This window comes from Aplidium turbinatum, chromosome 5 (assembly GCF_918807975.1).
Source record: "Aplidium turbinatum chromosome 5, kaAplTurb1.1, whole genome shotgun sequence".
Taxonomy (NCBI): domain Eukaryota; kingdom Metazoa; phylum Chordata; class Ascidiacea; order Aplousobranchia; family Polyclinidae; genus Aplidium; species Aplidium turbinatum.
Window position 1 is genome coordinate 16,036,683 of NC_137476.1, and position 19,702 is coordinate 16,056,384.

General features: G+C 37.9%; 1 protein-coding gene across 1 annotated transcript in view; it reads right to left on the reverse strand.

The window, feature by feature from the left end:
* LOC145771273 (ubiquitin carboxyl-terminal hydrolase 47-like) overlaps nucleotides 1-19,702 on the reverse strand; it is a 247,893-nt gene that overhangs the window by 184,180 nt on the left and 44,011 nt on the right. Inside the window, exons 6-9 of the mRNA XM_082583009.1 lie at nucleotides 19,578-19,693; nucleotides 11,271-11,383; nucleotides 8,603-8,732; nucleotides 3,739-3,805 (exon numbers count right to left, since the gene is read on the reverse strand). Coding sequence (XP_082439135.1) covers nucleotides 3,739-3,805; nucleotides 8,603-8,732; nucleotides 11,271-11,383; nucleotides 19,578-19,693 — 426 coding nt within the window. The remainder of the gene's footprint in view (nucleotides 1-3,738; nucleotides 3,806-8,602; nucleotides 8,733-11,270; nucleotides 11,384-19,577; nucleotides 19,694-19,702) is intronic.

A 19,702-nucleotide genomic window follows, 5' to 3' on the forward strand; every position in this document is an offset into this window, starting at 1 on the left:
CCATCGCTTCACAGCTAGTGCAGAACGGGGTCTACAAGACAAAGGACCGCAAGGCATCCCGCCTTGTTGCCAAGGAAGTATCTGCCCTGTGGCGAGTGGAAACACCACAAGCAGAAACAATCTCTGGAGACTTCGCTCCAGAGGACTTCGCCACTGCCCTCCGCCTAGTGAAACCATACAAATCTCCAGGGCCGGATAAGATCTGCACTGAGCTTGTGCTCCATGCTGGCCATGAACTAAAGTCCTCGTTACGTAGATTCCTCTCTTCTTGCCTGCACCATCTCACAATCCCAAAAATCTGGAGAAGAGCTTTAGTAGTTGAGATCCCGAAGCTTCACAAGCCACCAGAGGACCCAAGGAGTTATCGTCCGATATCTCTCTTCTGTGTTCCTTTAAAGATCCTCGACTGATCTATGCCCGCGTCAACTCAATCATCGACCCGCTACTTACAAAAGAGCAAGCTGGATTTGGCGTGGAAAATCCACCGTAGATCAGGTCACGCTCTTATTAACCCAAGACATCGAGGATTGCTTTGAGGCAAAAAAGAAGGCCAATGCTGTCTTTCTAGATCTTACAGCTGCCTATGACACCGTATGGCATCGCGGCCTTACTTGCAAGCTGTTTCGCCTGCTTCCTGACAGACATATGGTTCATATGATTATGGAACTTGTCAGGAATCGAAGCTTCACCTTCACCACCGGTAGCTCACAGCGAAGCAGACCGAGACGCATGAAAAATGGCGTCCCACAGGGATCAGCCCTGGCTCCACTTCTTTTCAACATCTACACCCATGACCAGCCAACTACGGTCTCCGCAAAATACGCTTATGAAGGCCAACCTGGCAATTCTCCACTCCACAAAGTCGTGGGAAAAATTAGAAGACACCTTGAGTCACGACATAAAAACTACTTCAGCTTATCTCCAGAACTGGCGACTGAAACTCATCGAAACCAAAACTGTGGCAGCAGCTTTCCACCTCCACAATCGGGAAGCTGATCGTGAGCTACACGTCCACAACAACGGAAAATCTTTGTCCTTCTGCTACGAACCGAGATATCTTGGGGTAACACTGGACAGATCGCTCACATACCGCCACCATTTGGTGTCAATGCGCAAGAAACTCACATCCGGCGCTGCACTACTGCTCTAGCTGGGGGACGAGGGCTGACACTTTGCGTATAGCAGCTTTAGCCATTGTCTACACTTCAGCAGAGTACTGTGCACCTGTTTGGTGCCACTGTCACAACATCGACACTGCCATAAACAGCGCCCTGTGACCGGATGCCTGCGTCCCACACGATTGCACAATCTCTCCATTCTCGCTGGCATCCAACCCGTTGAGCTTCGTCGCGAAGAAGCCACTCTATCCCTCGGTCGACAAGCAGTGGAGCCTAACCACCTTCTCCACCACAAAATCTCTGCTCTCCCAAACGAGCACCCCCGTTGACTGAAATCAAAACAGCCATTTGTGCCAGCCGCTCAACTTCTTATCAACAAAGCTGACGTACAGGACATCTCTGCGGCTACTTGGACGGACCATAAATGGAGTTCTGAATGGAAGCCAACAGCCACCAGACTCTATTCGTTCATCCCCGACGCCGACACACACCCCATCGGGGAGCAAATTTTTTAGACGCAGACAGTTAGGCGCCGGTCAAATAGGCACGAACACTGTGGCGTCTGGATATTTAGGTGCGGAGGACTGTGGCGCCCGTTCATTTAGGTGCTATTTGTAGTAAAGTCTGCAGATTGTATCAGCTTGGCAGGTAGGGCAATGCTGTTCACACAAAATGTTATATTGAACAGAAACATGTTGTTTTGTTAATGCGCATGCATTTATTTGTTGTTAGTCATGGCTTCAGTAAGTGAAGCTGCTTTATCTGGCAATGCTTTTCACACAAAATGTTGTATTGAACAGAAAAAATGTCATGGCTTCGGTGAGTGAAGCTGCTTAAACCGGCAATGCTTTTCACACAAAATCTTATATTGAACAGAAAAATATATTGTTTTTTTAATTGGCGTGTTCGGCATTTATTTGTTGTTAGTCCAGGTTTGCGTTGGCGAAAGCTTTATCAATAAATTAATCAAGTTTCCAAACATGACTGAGTTCACTTTTAGTTATATAAGTCAAATAATAACTACACTAAACATCAGTAAAAAATATGCTGTAGCCTATATTCAAGCGGGTTGTAGGCTTGAGTGAAGAGTAACTTAGTTTTGCTTTTAGAGTGAAGAGTAACTTAGTTTTCCGTCAAAACCCCGACTAGGTTTTGCCAAAGCTGAGCTGATACAATCTGCAGACTTTACTAGAAATAGCACCTAAATGAACGGGCGCCACAGTGCTCCGCACCTAAATATCCAGACGCCACAGTGTGCGCGCCTATTTGACCGGCGCCTAACTGTCTGCGCCTAATAGACGCGGACCTCCCATCGGCTTAACACTACCAAGACAGGCATGGGTGTGCCTCAATGGTCTCCGTACGGGCGTCGGGCTTTTCCGCTCAACCATGCACCAATGGGGAATGGCCCCTTCCTCCTCCTGTGAATGTGGTGCCGAGGAACAGACCGCAGACCACATCATCAATGACTGTTCCATTTTCAAGCCACCTAACGGAGTGGAAGGTCTGCATGTCATGGATGATGAAACCAAAAACTGGCTGCACTCTAGTAGCCTTCCAGTGTAGTCCGGGAACATCGTGAATCTGGGCTGGTAAAAGGATAGACCCTCGGCCCCAGAGGCTCACACGACGACGATAGGCTATTACTGATGAAAAGGCACTATAATATGAAATAAGCGGGGAATTGAAAAATACTGGTAACATATATAAACCAAAAGAATTTCCATTTAAAAAGACAGAAGAGACTTTCAAAAGAGAACAGACCGAACGATTCCAGAACAAGAAGGTAAAATAACAACGGGAGAATGTCGCTTTTCTGACACCTGTCGCAATAAACTAAATTGGTTAGAGTTAGACAAAATATAAATTTCTCAATTTCCCAAAAAAGAGCTTGTAGCATTGATTAACAAAAAAAGTTAAGTTTAATTTTTGCATGAAATCATACTCCTAGGCAGAAACCCTAAATTATCCTTTTGGTATCTAGAGACGCAGAGCCTCTCAATAAGCTAAAGACATTCAATAAGCAAAAGCATACACCAAAAGAGAAATCAGGATCAAAAAAGCCTACAGAATGTTACTTTTTTTTAAATTTATTTCATTGATTCGTTTTCTTCTCTTTTGCTTGTTAAATAGGTAATTGTTTCTCAAATTCATATTGACAGCTATCAAACCATGTTTTTAAATCCAAAGAAATGATAAGCTCAAAATATGCTTTAATAAGCTCTGGTAGGTTGTTAAATATTCGGCCACATTAAAAAATCACAATTCGGAATCAGCAAAGTTTGCACAGAAGGCAAAGTAGAAGGAAAAAGAAAACGTGGCAGACAACCAAAACGATGGCAAGACAACATCCAATCATGGACCGGACTCAACTTGGCGACACTGGGCGAATTGGCTCAAAATCGCTACTCTTGGAAGCAAATTACCAATGATGATGCGCAATCTACTGCAGGCGGAGATTACGACTGATGATGAAGTTGTTAAATACAAGAGCACTAATAGTTTATGGAAATTAAACAAAAAGATAACAGAGAAAAAAAAACAAAGTACATAAAATTCAATATAGTTATACTGCTTCTAATTTTTCATTTGTTTAATAAAAATGCTTAAACGAACTTACCACTGCTTAAATGAGGAATTCTGTCGTTGTCACCAGTAAGTGAATCTGCTTCACTTGAAGTGATTTCCTAAAGTTGAGAAAACACAATCAGTACTGAAAGGATGCCACCTTTCATAAAGAATTTCTTAGAACAATAATTAACCGTTCTCAATATCTAACAGGAATATATTATTGCAATTGTAGCTTCAACAAGCTTCACGTACGTCGTTTCTACATTCTCTGACGTCACCTATTGTTGGTTCTGAAATTTGTGTAACCCTGCAGGCTCTTCATAGTACATTGCTGCATCTTTCTCACGGTGCCTTGTTTTTTCACAACCTTTAAGATTGGAATTTCACAGAGTGCTTGGCTCAATTCTTGCAATTGCGTTACATATGCATAATTTTGCTTCCGTCTACGTTGTAAGTTTGTTTCATGCCGCATATACAGGGTCATCAATAATTAACGTTACAACTTCAAACAACTGTATTTAACAAATGGCAGACAATTTTTGAGTAATAAACATATAATATTATTGTTAAAAAATGTGCTTTAAAATCTAAAGGCTTAAAGATAAATATGAGCAAAACAAAAGCCTTTCATACTGGTGAAAGGACCGTCAATCCAGCTGAATTTTATCCTTGCTCAGTATGCAGGAAAAAAGTTGGCATCAACTACATACCGGTAGATGTAATTGCTACAATGACTGCATTCAAACAAGATGCACAGGAATTAGCCAAAGACTGGTTAGAAAAAAAGACATCGAATGCAAACGTTGCCAAGGGAAGATAAATGAAAGACATGAAAAGACAGTCACTCTAGATGGAGATAAACTAGAAGTGGTTGAAACGCTCTGCTACCTAGGAGATATCCTGAGTATGAATGAATTTAACGACAGGGGTCATTTTTAAGTTTGTATGAGATTCATCACATTATTGGCAAACTCATCTTTACTGCACTACGCAAGACAGAAGACAATCGATACCGTTTTTTAGGGTCTGCTACTATTCGATGAATCCGATTCGGCGGGTCCGATTCGACTAGTCCGATTCGGCGCGTTTCCTATTCGGCAAGTTTTTGAAAATCCAACGACGCCTTCTGCAAATCCAACGATTGAATATTATTCAACATTCAGACATTGAATCAATGTAAATAGGAAATGTTAGGCTAATTGGGTTCTTTAAATCCTACGTCACCGTCTGTATGCAAACTTAGAATATACTAGTTATTTTTGTCATCAAATTACCTAGCCTAAGTATATTTTAGAAGTAGTGCTGCCAGACCTTTTTATTTTTTGTACTAAAATTTGTATCATCAAAACTACTTCACTTCTATAGCTTTAATGTTTTATACAAATTGTTGCAACTATCATCTTTCTCCTTAATTTTCTTTTGACTACAATTTTTTTTGCATTTTTATCACTACCTTTTTAGTGAAAATACAGTATAATTGCATTTAAATCGCCATAAAATTATTTCACTTGTAACTATTGAAAAGTGAAATTGATTGAACAAAGTTTATTTGAACAAAAGTAGTAGGTCTGTATTTTATTACATTTAATTATATCTCTATAGTGATTTACTTTTTTCTGAATCCGCATGGTCACACTGTGCCGCCTTCCTGCAATGTTTATTTTTCTTGGGGTGTATGGGGGTTTGTGTGAAAGGTAGCACCTCTAGTTCTTCCATTTTCTCATATGAGAGTAATGGTAACATTGGTCCTTCATATAAACCCCAAGTCTCATTTATGGCTCCACGAAGTTGGTAATGCACACCAACAGCTGCTCATGATGATGGCTTATGCCCAAATCCCTCTGGAAGGCATAAGTCTGATGGTAGACTGCTAAATACTAGAAAAAGGGCACTCAAAATAGGAACATGGAATGTAAGAACCCTTAATAAAACAAAATTTAAAACAAGAGATGTCGGTCATGAACTTTGATTTAATTGGGATAAGTGAAACTAGATGGATACGGTAGGTGATGGTAAAGTGACAGAAGACAGATTTGTTTTTGTATATTCAGGAGGAGAACAGCATATGTACGGCGTCGGTATGATAATGAAAAAAGACATAGCTAACTCAGTCATTGGATTTTGGCCAATTTCTAACAGAGTTATGATGATTAAATTGTCTGCAGCACCATTTAATGTAATTATATTACAAATCCATGCACCAACCCAAGAACATACCGATAAAGAGATTAAGTTGTTTTATGAGTCAATAAAGGATGTAACTTAAATATACTAAAAGTGGAGAAGTTAATATAATAATGGGCGATTTTAATGCAATAGTGGGTGATCATCATGAATATCCCACAACTGGTCGTTATGGATTTGACAATTTAAAGGAACGTGGAAGAAGGTTGCTGGAATTTTGTAAACTTAATGATTTAGTAATAGCGAACACTCTTTTTCAACATCCTGCTAGGCGGTTGTATACATGGCAAAGTCCAGGTTATCAATTTCGGAATCAAATTGACTATATTATGATAAACCAGAGGTTCAGAAATGCAGTAAGACAAGTTAAAACGTATCCAGGATGTGACATAATGTCTGACCACAATCCAGTTGTTATGAAAATCCAAATAAAGCTAAAAAGAGTGAAAAGAACAAATATGTCAGAACATATGGACATGAACATGTTTAAAAATGAACAATATCGAGAGAAATTCAGTATTGCAGTAGGCTAAACAATAAGTTTGAAGTATTACAGCAAACAGAAATTCCTCAAGTATTTACACAAGAAACTATAGATAGAAGTTGGAATGAAATGAAAGAAACCTTAAATGATGCAGCTGCCAACATTTTACCATCAAAGAGGAAAAACATTAAACAGCCTTGGATTACTGAGAAGATACTTGACTTAATGCAACAGAGAAAGAAAAACAAATTCAATAATCACAAGAAATATAAAGCTTTAAATAAGAAAATATCCCAATTATGCAAAGATGCTAAACAAAGGTGGTGGGAAAATCAATGCAGTGAAATAGAACATCTAGAAGCATCTCATAAGTCACTTGAATTACACAATAAAGTTAAACAGCTAACATGTTTGAAGAAAGTTGAACAAGCAAACAGCTGCATCATGGATAGTGGAGGAAAAATGTTATTTCAGGAAGAGGATATAAAGAGTAGATGGGAAGAGTATGTAACAGAATTATATGATGATGATAGAACATGTATGCCTGAAATTACCAATAATGAAGGAGAAGAAATATTGATATCTGAAGTTGAGAAAGCCATTCAAGATCTGAAATGTAATAAAGCTGCAGGAAAGGATAACATTTATCCAGAAGTGCTAAAAGCACTCAATGGCATAAGTTTAAAACGCATACACAAATTATGTAATGAAATATATATGACTGGATTTATACCTAAAGAAATGAATGAAACTGTTTTTGTCAGACTACCAAAGAAATCCAAAGCAAAGAACTGCAGTGACTTTAGAACATTAAGTTTGATCAGTCATGTACTAAAAATTTTGTTGAGAATAATTGAAGTACTCTCCAAATTCAATTCAAGCAAAATCCTCTTACAAACAGTCAAAAAACGAAAATTGAAGTATTTCGGACACACAATAAGGCAAAATTCATTACAAAGATCATTAATAGAAGGGAAGATAAACGGTAAAAGAAGTAAAGGCAGACCAAGAATGATTTGGACAACAAACATCACAAAATGGACAAAATTAACTTATGAATGTGCAGTACGCACAGCTCATGGTCGAAAACAATGGCGCATTGTATCCAACCCTCCATACGAGGAAGGAACAAAATGATGATGATTATTTTTCTGATTCCTTCATGACATCACAACCAAGTTTTTGAATGCGAGACTCTCAAAGTAAAAATTTGGGAAACTTGTCACTTTTTGAATTTCTTTTGTGTTAAATCGCCCTTGTTGCTCTTGCAAGTGTTAGTTGTAGGTCTATTTTATAATCGACGAAACAAAAGTTTTCTTTTTTCGCTTTCTTTTCTAGGTTTGGTGGCAGTGCATTTTCTACACGATTTAAAATTTAGCGTCGTTAAAACGATGTAAAAACGGCAATTTCTGCTGGTCGGGATAACTAGGCTACGGTACCCGATAATTTCCTTTCAATCCAAGCTGTAGGCCACACATTTGGTTAGCCTTTTCCTTCTGTTACTACAATGTAAAAATCAACTGTTAGGCTAACTGGGTTCTTGAAACAAATTTTTGCTGGTCGGGATAACTAGGCTACGGTTCCCGATAATTTCCTTTCAATCCAAGCTGTAGTCCACACGTTTCCAAACTAATGATTTCAACTATTCAAAAGTACTAACTTATAGGCATAAATATGACGAATGGCATAAACATGACGAATTTTAATTTTCAATTGTTCGAAGATTTTATTTTTATCTGCACGATTTCAACGTTAAAACGATGTAAAAACGGCAATAATAATTAGGCTACGGTACCCGATAATTTCCTTTCAAAAATTTCAAAAAAATTGCCGAATAGGGAACTCGCCGAATCGGACTAGCCGAATCGGACTCACTGAATCGGACTCGCCGAAACGGGCCATTCCGCGTTTTTAAAGTCTTCAGGGTGACTCGACCTGGAAATTGGAATCAAACCTAGCACCTCAAATGACACCTCAATGAAAAAATAACGCCATGTTTACTTCAGCGTTGTAAATCCAGTTACAATCTTAAACTTTTTCTGAAAAATCATCGAAATGTGAAACACCCTAATGATTATCTTTCATCAACCAACTGAAGAAGAAGATTTTGATGTCTTGCATGACGATATTAAAGGTAGGCTGTTTTGTATAACTAGTGGAGGAAGCATCCATTGAAAACTTGAGTTGTAAACTCGTAGAAGGACATAGGCTCTGCCCAAAAACAGGGTAGACAGAAATAACTTACTTCTTTGTCAATAAAGCGGTTGAGATTGAGAACTTGTGGAAAAGTCATTCGATCATTCAACTTGACTCGATGCATAGTCGAGTAGTCGAAATCAAATCTCTTCAATTGAAGAGTTAGCAAATATGGGAATCTGAAAATAAGTATCGTAATTATTGCCAGAAGTATTGCAAGTACCTTTAAATTAAAGTTAATGAATAAATGGGCGCCATGGCTGTAATTATAATATGCAGGTTTTAAATATAGTATCTTATATTCGAAGGTGGGGTAATCATTTTTTTTTTGTATATACAACTTCAGCACTGGTTTTAGGATAACGTACAACAGTACATTCTAAGACCCTTGGTAAAAAAAAATTAAATTTTTGTCCACACCCCCGCCCTACCCTGAAAAGTACTTTTTGCTTGAACTTGCACAGTCACGCTCAAAAGTTTAAGACCACATGTTAAAATTCAGGGTTTTTACAAAATGTTAGAAAAATTATTCCCAATGCTATGTCATATATCATTTTATGGTGTAACTAACTATGCTACATTGTAACACATGCTTCTGTGCAAACGATTATCAAGTAGTTTCGTTTGGAAAAAAATTCAATGTTTTGAAAATTTGTTGCCGAAAAATATGGGGGAAAAAGAAGCTTATCAGCTGTCAAAAGATCAAGAAAATTATAATTTTGCACAATGAAGGGTACTCAGAGAGAAAAATATCTGAAAAACTAAGTTTAGTGGTCTTGAAAAATGCTAGTAGACACAAGGTTCCCACCCCAACAGATGATCCTATGATGAGGATGATGGGAGTGAGCTCACCCATCAGTCCCAGCAAAAGACTGAAGTGAACAAAGATTGCTGCGCACAGGGCTACTTCTACTATACAATGCTGTATTAGCGGTAAATTTGATTTCAAAATCTATCAAGCAGCCAAAAATAAACGCTGCTTTTACCTTCTACGAACCTAAAAACTGTACATTCGCAAAACCTCATCTTGACTGAACAGCTGAAAAACGGAAAGGACTAGAAAGTATCTGCATTTATTGATAATTCAATTGTGCAGCAGCTCACCTCTCAGATATTTTACTTTCTGAGTACCCTTCTTTGTGCAATATCACAATGTTCTGATCTTTTAACAGCTGATAAGCTTATATTTTTGGCCACGTTTTTCAGCAATAAATTTTGAAAAAGTTGAATTTTTTGTTTCCAAAAGAAACTGCTCATTTATAGCGGTTTGTACAGAAGCGTCGGGTACATAATAGTATTAGACCAGGAGTCAGGTTGATTTATTTAACTGTCTGGGTCAGTAAGGTTTGACAAGTGTTTCTAGACTGAAATTTTACATAGATTTCAAAAATAAACTTCTTACTTGCACTGGTCTGACCATTTTTGTTATATTAAGCATTTTCCAAGGTCATACTTGGCAATATCGCTATATCTGTCTGTTATGTGACTGATTGCTTATCAAGATGGTATACATCACAGGAATCAGTTAGAGGCAATAAAAGATGATTATGCGACAGTTACTTACAAAAGACAGCTTTAAACGAAAACCGATTTAAGTTTACAATGGATACATTTCAAAACTTCGAAGGAATAACACAGTATATTCATACAGAAGGTATTTCTGATACAATCTGCAGACTTTACTAGAAATAGCACCTAAATGAACGAGCGCTTCAGTGCTCCGCACCTAAATATCCAGACGCCACAGTGTGCGCGCCTATTTGACCGGAGCCTAACTGTCTGCGCCTAAAAGACTTGCTCTCGCCATTTACAGCGTAAAACTACATTCTCACAACACCCAACATAGACCATTTTTGTAAAAACGTAGATTTACGTGACTTCGTGCCCTGGGTGTACTATTCAATAACATAGATCTACGTAAGACTGCAAGGAAAGTGCTAATCTTTGTAGCTGACGACCTAGAAAATGTGTAGAGAGGCTCCTGACTCGGAAAGAAGCGTTGGAAAAGAAAGGCTTAAGAGTGAACACTGATAAAACCAAGCTCTTGATATGCGATACAGGACTGAATAAATTACAAGATTCAGGCAAATTTTCTAGTGCTGTTTGTCGTAAAGGTGTAGGTCGCAACAGCATTCACTGCAACGGCTGCCAGTACTGGGTACATAAGAGATGCAGTCAATTAGATCACTTGACTACAGACCCTGACTTTAGATGCCCTCGATGTCTAGAAACAACTCGCTGATCAGCGGAACAACGCAAACAGATGTTCAAGTCGATAAGGAAAAACTGCAAGTTGTAAACTCATTTCATTATCAGAATGGAACAACAAAAATATATAAAAGTAAAGAACAGAATTTAATGGGGTCCGACCCTTGTGACCGTGAGAAATAGACAGCCGATGTACAATCTGCTGAGCATGCAGCTAGCCAGTCATCTGAAGTAGGGCCTACGATTGTAGAAATGCCCCGCAAAACCTGCACATTAAAAAAGAAAACCTGACGATGATGATGATTCTGACTTCCATTAAGCGCAATAAACCCACCTCCAGGCAAAATTAAAGCTCGCATAATTATATAAGGTCATGAAAAGTGTTGTATACATATAGGTCGCCATGATTTTAAATTTATAAACTTAAATAATGCCTGACAGAAACTTGATTTGAAATATTTGCAGTAAAACAAAGCAAAGATATTTGCCAATTTTCAATAAAAGATTACTTGGTAAATTTGAGTCCTTTCAGGGCGTCACATTTCATTTCACATTTCTCACAGTAGTACTGGTTACTGTCATTTAATGTCTCTGGCTCTACAAATGCAGTGAGCCCTTCCATCTGCAACAAAGCAAGAATACAGTACAGTGCAAACTACACCTGGGTCATTCCTTTTGAAATGATGAAAGAAAATCACATTTTGTCACCCAATGCTTTGGACTTTCATTTTCCTCGAATTTAATACACATAAAGAACTTTTGTAACTAATTCAAATTTTTTTTTTTAATTGGGCAAGGTTTCAGGAAATTATGGACTATGCAAAATGAGCTATTTTTGTGGTCAACCCAAATTCAATAGCAAATTATTTCCATTGTAGTACTTGATTAAGTGTTATGAATTTTTGACAACACATTATTTCATGTATCTACTTTTCACATATTAAAAACACAAAAATCTAAGTGGTAACCCTAATTTTGGGCCAAAGAAAAACAGTGGTCATCAAAATCGGTCATGCGAGACTATCACGATTCTTTCCATTTCTTACCAGGAAAAAGACTTGGGAAAGATTAATGACATAGTTTATTGGAAGATCAATGCAAAACAGTCAAATAAATTGTTGTTACTTGTGAGATGATAAATGAAAATTCTTGCTGGATTTTAACGAATGGCTCAGCACTTCCATCAAACAATCAAAAATAATTGTGAACAGCAATAGATTCCAAAACCTGTAACTCTTACATTCGACTGCAACGTATTTCACTCACAACTTCTCATACAACTCTAATCTCGATCAAAACTTCTAATAGCACCAACTCTCATCTATTCGTATTAAATAATTTTAACTTCAATTTCTATCAATTTCAAATTTGTTTTGACCAGTAACGTCCAGAAGGTAGGGATGGGCAAAATAGAATAATTAGCTATTCTAGAATATTCTAGAATACTGAAACCGAATATAGAATACAGATATCTATTCTAGAATAATTGATCGTTTTTACCATCAACACATTTTAATGATTTTATAACAGCAATGAACATCACAAAATTGCTTATTGCAGTGTAACAAATTTAGGCTTTTTAAATGTTCACCAGTCAAACGGGATCTCATCTTGGTGGCAGTTAGTGTTGGGCGATAACTCCTAACTGCAAACCCTTACAAAAATGTTGCCAAGGTCAAACGACAAAAGTTGAAATTGCGTCGGCAATTGCTTTGAATGTTTGGTACGAAAAAAATTGTACCAAAACATGCAAAACGAAAAGTATACTAGAGAAGTCCATCACGACCGCATTGTTTGGATTGTTGTGATGTAATAATGCCAAAGTAGCGATAAAGCGAGCAACGCGATACGCACGATGTTACGGTAATTCCACGTTAAATAACTCACGGGGAGGAAAAGTAAGTTAATTTTGGATTGATTCAACGTTCGAGTCAGCACAAATCGATTTAATTTTCCCGGCGAGTTATATTGCGTAACAACAATGCCCAAAATGAAATTTACGTTTGTTTTACATTAATTCGACATCTAGCGACGTTAAATTATTATAAAATAACCTTAATTGCTCAACCAGGTACCGGTAACAAATTAATAGCTCCCTGCGAGAAGATTGCCTCGATTTACGTATGCACTAACATAGTTTCGGCACAATTGGGACACTGCGAGCAACACAAAGTCTATTTGATAAAGAACTAACTGTCATAATCGGAATCATCAGATGCTGTATCGGAGGATGAGGTTGTCGCGTCATCACTGGAATCATACACATCAAGAGGCTCATCGCTTGGTTGTAAATCTACACTCTCTTCGCCGTTCGCAATGAAGCATCCACGTTTCGCGACTTTCGTGCTTTGATACCCATCCACAGTTCCACACGCCTCTTTCGCAGAGCTCCATCAGGGTGTTGACTAAGGAACAAATCTATGGCTGTGCCATAACGACTGGCAGGAATGTCTAACCCTAACCTTACAAGCGCTCGTGTGGCCTAGGCATTTTTATTGCCGACGCTCATTTCAAAGACTGAGATACTCTTTTCTTAATTAGAACAAAAGTATCGAAATGTCGAGTATTTTTCAAATATCGTATCGTTTTGTTTTTTTCAATATCGCCCAACACTAGTGGCAGTTAAACCTGCACTTGAAAATCATCTCTCTGAAGAAGCAGAAGTGGCAGTTACACAAAATTATTGCGCTTGACAAGAAAGATCTCTTTAATGCGAACAACTTGTACGTTTTTCCTATGCCGGATTGCACTAAATCGATAAACAATTCTACTTTCGCTGCAGCGAATTCGTTGCGACCAGACGGAGCGATACGAAGTCGATCGTTAAAGCGGTTTCAATTATCCGATTTCATATGGATTTTGAAACCGGTTAGGCTTCACAACCGGTTATTCTATATTCGGTAATCTATTTTGCCCATCCCTACCAGAAAGTACGATAATGTTACCATACGTCATAAGAATTCATTGTCCTGGGCTAGTTTTACTACCTGTAAAGATCTTTGTGGTGTCATAACAACCTATTACCTGACAAATTGTTTGATCTGAGAAGCTTCTAATCTTGCACGTATGCAAATTCTTCTAGAAGTTCATTACATAATAAGGATTTTGCAATCAAACGTCACTACAGGACAGTACGGTAAGCGATAATAACATTTCGTAAGAATTATAGAATTAAAACAGTACGCTTGGTCAAGACACACATTCACACAATATAGTCTACCATGTGAGCTACTGATTGTGACAGCGACCAAAATTTAAAACGCGAATAACTTAATGTGCATGGATGATTTTGACATATGTGATACATCATCTGAAAGGCCATGTATAAGAGATCTGTACCACAAAATATCTTCATGTTGTTTTGTGTTTGTTTTAAATAAATATATCATACCACCTGCATAGCCACCACTGACCACAGTTTATGCCAGGGGTCGGCAACCTACGGCCCGCGGGCCGGATCCGGCCCGCCAAGCAAAATTATCCGGCCCGCAGCATTTTTGCAAATTGTAGTTGGCGGGCCAAAACGAACATCCCATTATTTTATGCTGCCATTTGGTTTTACATAACAGAATTAAGATTACTAAATGTTATGTAAAACTTTCGCAATTTTTACTTTTCCATATTTATCCGTAACGCTCACTTGTAATCACGTAGCCTGTGTACTTATGCCGCAACAATGCTTAGTTAGGGCATTGTCGCCATTTTGAATTTCCTTGATATTCTTTCTCTGCGAACTGCATTTTAGAGAGAGCGACGTTGCAGGCCTGACAGATAGTTTGATAGATTTGAAGTTTTAAGAATTAGTTTGTTTGAAGGTTGATAATTTAGAAATATGTGTAGCTTAGGAAGCAGGAATTGGCCTTTTTAGTGACAGCCGGTCCAGACTTTTAAATTACTTTATTTTTTAGAGTTATAATTTACTCCCAGTTCCATTTTTCCGTTTTTTTCAACAAGTGATTCTTGTCTTTGAAGAATTTGCTACTTGTTAGAATCCACCAAGCATAGGAAATTATCACAAAGCGCCTTTGTACCCGCGACCTATCGATCACGGGTCGCTTTGTTATAGTAAACTAGGTTTGGGGCAAAATTTAGCTTAAGCTTGCAGAAGGTAGCATCAAGGTACTTGGCAGTTTCACCTTGAAGTCCGGTTATATTAGCCTATTTACTGCATGCTATAGTTGCAGGCTACATGAGTTGCGTTAGTAATAGTCAATTAACCGTATATTTAACGGCAAGTTGAGAACACAACTTACTGATGACCACTTGCAAGATGTTATGATTCTTGCCTCATCCAACCTATCACCTGACCTTCAGAAACTTTCTAGCAGGAAACAACATCAAATATCACATTAATGTTGTGCTGTCAATAAATAAAGTACTTGGTGTTTTTCGTTACCAATTGTTACTATTTTTCTTTATATTAATCTATATAAGCCTATAGTAGCTAAATATGGAGATACTCTGATAAGAACGCCAATTTTAACAATATTATGAAAAGTAAAGAAAACGGAAGTGCAAATGGAAAACTTGTACAGCCCGTTGACATCTGCGCAGTTTTGTTTTGGCCCGCGACTGAAGAAAGGTTGCCGACCCCTGGTTTATGCTATCCTGAGTTGGCTAGAACACATGATATATCATCATTTTGTATTTAAGAAAACCTGGGGTCTCAAGTGGATTGAATTAAAACTGGACAACCAAAATTTCAACTTATTATGACATCATAAGGAGGCCCTTGAAGTTTCAAATATTTTAAATAAGTAAAAATTAGAGTAACAGTGAATAGCAATAGATTCCAACACCTGTAACTCTTGTCAACGTACTTCACTCACAACTTCTCATGGGTCTGCTACTATTCGGCTACAGTCCAATTCGGCTGGTCCGATTTGGCCAGTTTCCCATTCGGCAATTTTTTGAAAATCCAACGATAATTAATTTAACAACGCCTTCTGTTAGTCATCATAACACACATTATTACCTGATTTGTCGCCGCACAAGTGTGGATGCGAGCCTTGCATTTCTTATCACGTCGAGAACAACGCCAGTATTTCTGAAGTCTGTCTGCACCACATTGAGCTAGTTGAAACATGTAGCCATCATGTAGAAAAACCTCACCTTTGCGTTGCGTACTAATCGATTCCTCTGCCATGACAAAGTAACATCAACTGAGAATCTAACAAAGGAAGTAACCAAAGGAATTCCAGGTCATGTAACGCCGAAACCCATGTTTATTTTAAACTGCCACTAAGGTTTTAACTTCATCTTTTATGCCAAACGCTATTTGGCAACTGTCTTTTTTTAGTTGACACGTTTTCGCTGAGACTTTATCTCATTAACCTCTATTGTTAATCACGAAAAATGTTGTTTTGATGTAAAACACTGATTTTGCACGAACCCAGACAACAAAATTCGTCATTTTCAATGTAAAAATGACGAATTTTGCCGTCTGGGAAGGCACTCAAAGGTAAACACTGGATAAAATGCAAGAATGCAAAAGAAACGATATTGTGAAATAAAATACAAAATTCTTTAAATAAACAGAAGAATCGGACATCCATCTCTCTGTTATCATTTTTAATGTAAAAATTCCTTTTTGTGGTTACTTTGTCTGGAACAAATCCAAACTGTGCTGTTGAAATTTCCGATTTTAGTTTTGGTCTCAACAAGCCTTAAAGCAGCCGGCGGCCATGGCCGCTAAGTAGTGCTTGATTGACCGCCGCCCGCCGGTGCTACCTTCTCGGTCGGCCAAGCTTGGCCGCCGGATTCTTCTTCCCAATTATTTAATTTTGCAATAGAATGAGCGTAGATTAACTGTCGTAAATATGCACTATCAAAGAGTGACGCAGAATTAGGTAAGCGCCATATAATCACCACTGTTGTATTGTGCGGGAACATTTGCTATTGTATCTATGGAATATATCCAGCTTTAAGAGTTAAGTGAGGCTTCCCGTGACGCACCGAGTATCGAATGCGGGCCGGTAGAGTGAGGCACCACTCCATTGACCGCTATGCCACTCAATACGCCACTGCAGGCAAGGTGACAAACGATGCATTTTCGCAACGTTTGATTTTTGCAAATATTTCAATAAATAAACAAAACTTTAAATTTTTTTGGCGATTATCATCCCTTTACACTCTATTAAAGATGATAAGTGATTTTCACGAATTTTTAAGCATCTTTATTTTTCATATCTTGTATGGGTTAATGTTTGATTTGTCCCAATCTGGCTATGGCCATTTGCAGTGTAACAACTGTATCGGTAATGCTAGCAAATTGCTGTTTATGTGACAGTGACAAAGACCGTGCGCTGTCTTTTCAAGCTTTCCAACGAAACAAGCTGCTGAGAAAAAAATGGTCAAAGTTTTCTTCAAGTGTTTGAAAGCGAGATGGGGCCATACAAAACTAGTTGTATAATATTATGTTCTCATTAGTTCACTTCCAGCACTTTCAAACAATAACATTTGCAAAAACGTACCCTTGCACAGGTAAAATAGGCTTTTACATGTATAGACTGCTATGTAGGTGACTGTAGGCTATAACTAGGATTTTTTTAATGCCGGCACTGACAACTTGCATTGCGCAAAGCCCACTGCTTGCAGTTTCAGCACTTTGGTCAAAACGTTAATTATACAAAGCTACAGTGCATCGTAACTGATATGTTATGGAAATCAACTTGTCAGTTTCATATGCAATATAACATGTTCAGACGAAACTTGAGTAATCTCTGCTTTCTGTTTGGATTTTTGTTTTTACGTTATCTTAAATATGCTATTTTGGTGCGTATGTTGAAGCGCAGGAACGTTTTATTTTTTTCTCTTGTGTTTTAAATGGCAAAATCGCCATTGCCATAGAGTGGCAATTGACTAGTAGACCGTACGGTCGTCTCGTTGTCTCCCTATCGGTACGGAAACTTGTGTAACTTTTGCATTATGTATATTACTTGCATATTTCAAACATGTACTCTGTTCCTGTTACTGACAAATAAACCATTGATTGATTGGCAAACCAAACTATGATCTACCAATTCCATCTATTAGGAAACATTTGTTTTATCTGTCGCTAATAACGCTCACCCAGTATGATGTAACACCACCAAACTCGTCCCAGAGCAGTGAAATACGCAGTTTCGCCCGTGGTGACGCTGTGGATCAGTCATATGATATAAATTTCACCATAACCAGTCGAGCTTCGAGGTTAAGTTTAAAAAGTTTGCTAAGCATAATTCTGTGCTAGGAAATGCTCAAAAAAGTTACTACACTTGGATCCAACGCTTGGGGCACTTTAAGCGTTGACGCTGAAGTAACTTGGTATTCTCCTGAAACTGTCAAAACTTGTCATTCCTTGCCTCAGTCTTTTGATGTTAACTCATTCTTGCGAGATTGAACTTCGCCTTTGACATAGTTATTTTTTTACTAAGAGAAGCAAATAGGCTCCTTACATGTCCATTGCATACATTCAACCTACTTGTTGGAAATCGATTGGCAACAACAATCAGGCCATTGACAGAAAAACTAGAAAATTAAAAGGCATTGCAAAAGATAAAATTAACGAAATTCCTACTCAGGTGAATTCTGCTGATATTCGTTTGCATGCATTTTGATGCAATACAGTTAGTAAAATCTTTTTTTAAATAAACCTCTTTTTCAGCTGCAGATACATCAAAAACTTAAAAAATGGTCATAGGAAACTATCTCTTCGCATTTCAACCCTAATTTTGTCGCTCTACCATAAGTAGGTTTTGAAATAACTAAAAATTGGGGTATTTGGAACTTCAAGGGCATGCCTCACATTCTTATGATGTCATAATGAGCTAACACTTTGGGTGTCTTGTTTTCAATCAAACCACATCAGACCCCAGTCTTTCAAAAACATGAAGATATTTTGTGACACAAATCTCTTCTGCAAGGCCTTTCAGAAGATGTATTACTTATGTCAATAACTCAATATCACATATACTATACACATCAAGTTATTCGCATTTTAAAATTCTGGTCATGCATGACCGATTTTGATGACCACTGTTTTATTGGCCCAAAACCAGGGTAACTACTTAGATTTTTGTGTTTGTTTTTAATGTGTGAAAAAAGGATAGACTACATGAAGCAATATGTTGTTAAAATTCGATAACATTTAATGAAGTACAATGGAAATAATTTGCCATTGAATTTGAGTGATGATTTTTGAAGTAGTCATTCCGCTTCATTGACCGCAAAAGTAGCCCATTTTGCATAGTCCATAACTGCATTGAAACCTTGACTAATTTAAAAAAAAGATTCTTTTGGAATCAGTTAACAAAGGTTCTTACTTATATTAAAATTGAGAAAAAATTATGACATTGGATGACAAGGTTTGGATCAGTTGATATGAAATGGCCCATCTATCTAACACTTCTTCGTCCAAAAGGAAACTGCACAAACCAGAACATGACCTTCTTATCATTGTTGATTTTCCATTTTTTCGTAAAGTCCAGTATTTATCAAATGAGCTATCAGGGTGGCAAGTAAATTCGAACTTGAACGCAAGAAAATTTATTTGTAATCAAACTTATCAAATGTAAAAATTTATAATCACTGTCGACAGCAGTGGCCGAGTGGTTAGCGCGTTGGGCTCGCAGTCGAGAACCTGCATGTTCGACTCCAGCCACCCGCACTTGCTGCTGTTTCTCTGGGCAAGAAACTTTACGATAATTACCTCTACCCAGTGATCGATTTATAGTAATGGGTAGTACTAAATTTAAGTCATAAGTAGACAACAAAACAGGAAACAGACAACAAAACAAAACAGGAAACCAAGAACAGTTAGATCCGCCAACACTTACCAATGATTTGTATGTTTTATTTGACTGTTTGATGTTGATTGGAACATCAAGAAATGTGTCCTCTCTTGCACTTCTGTGATTACATGCACAGCATTGGACATAATCCATCATGGTACCTGAATGTT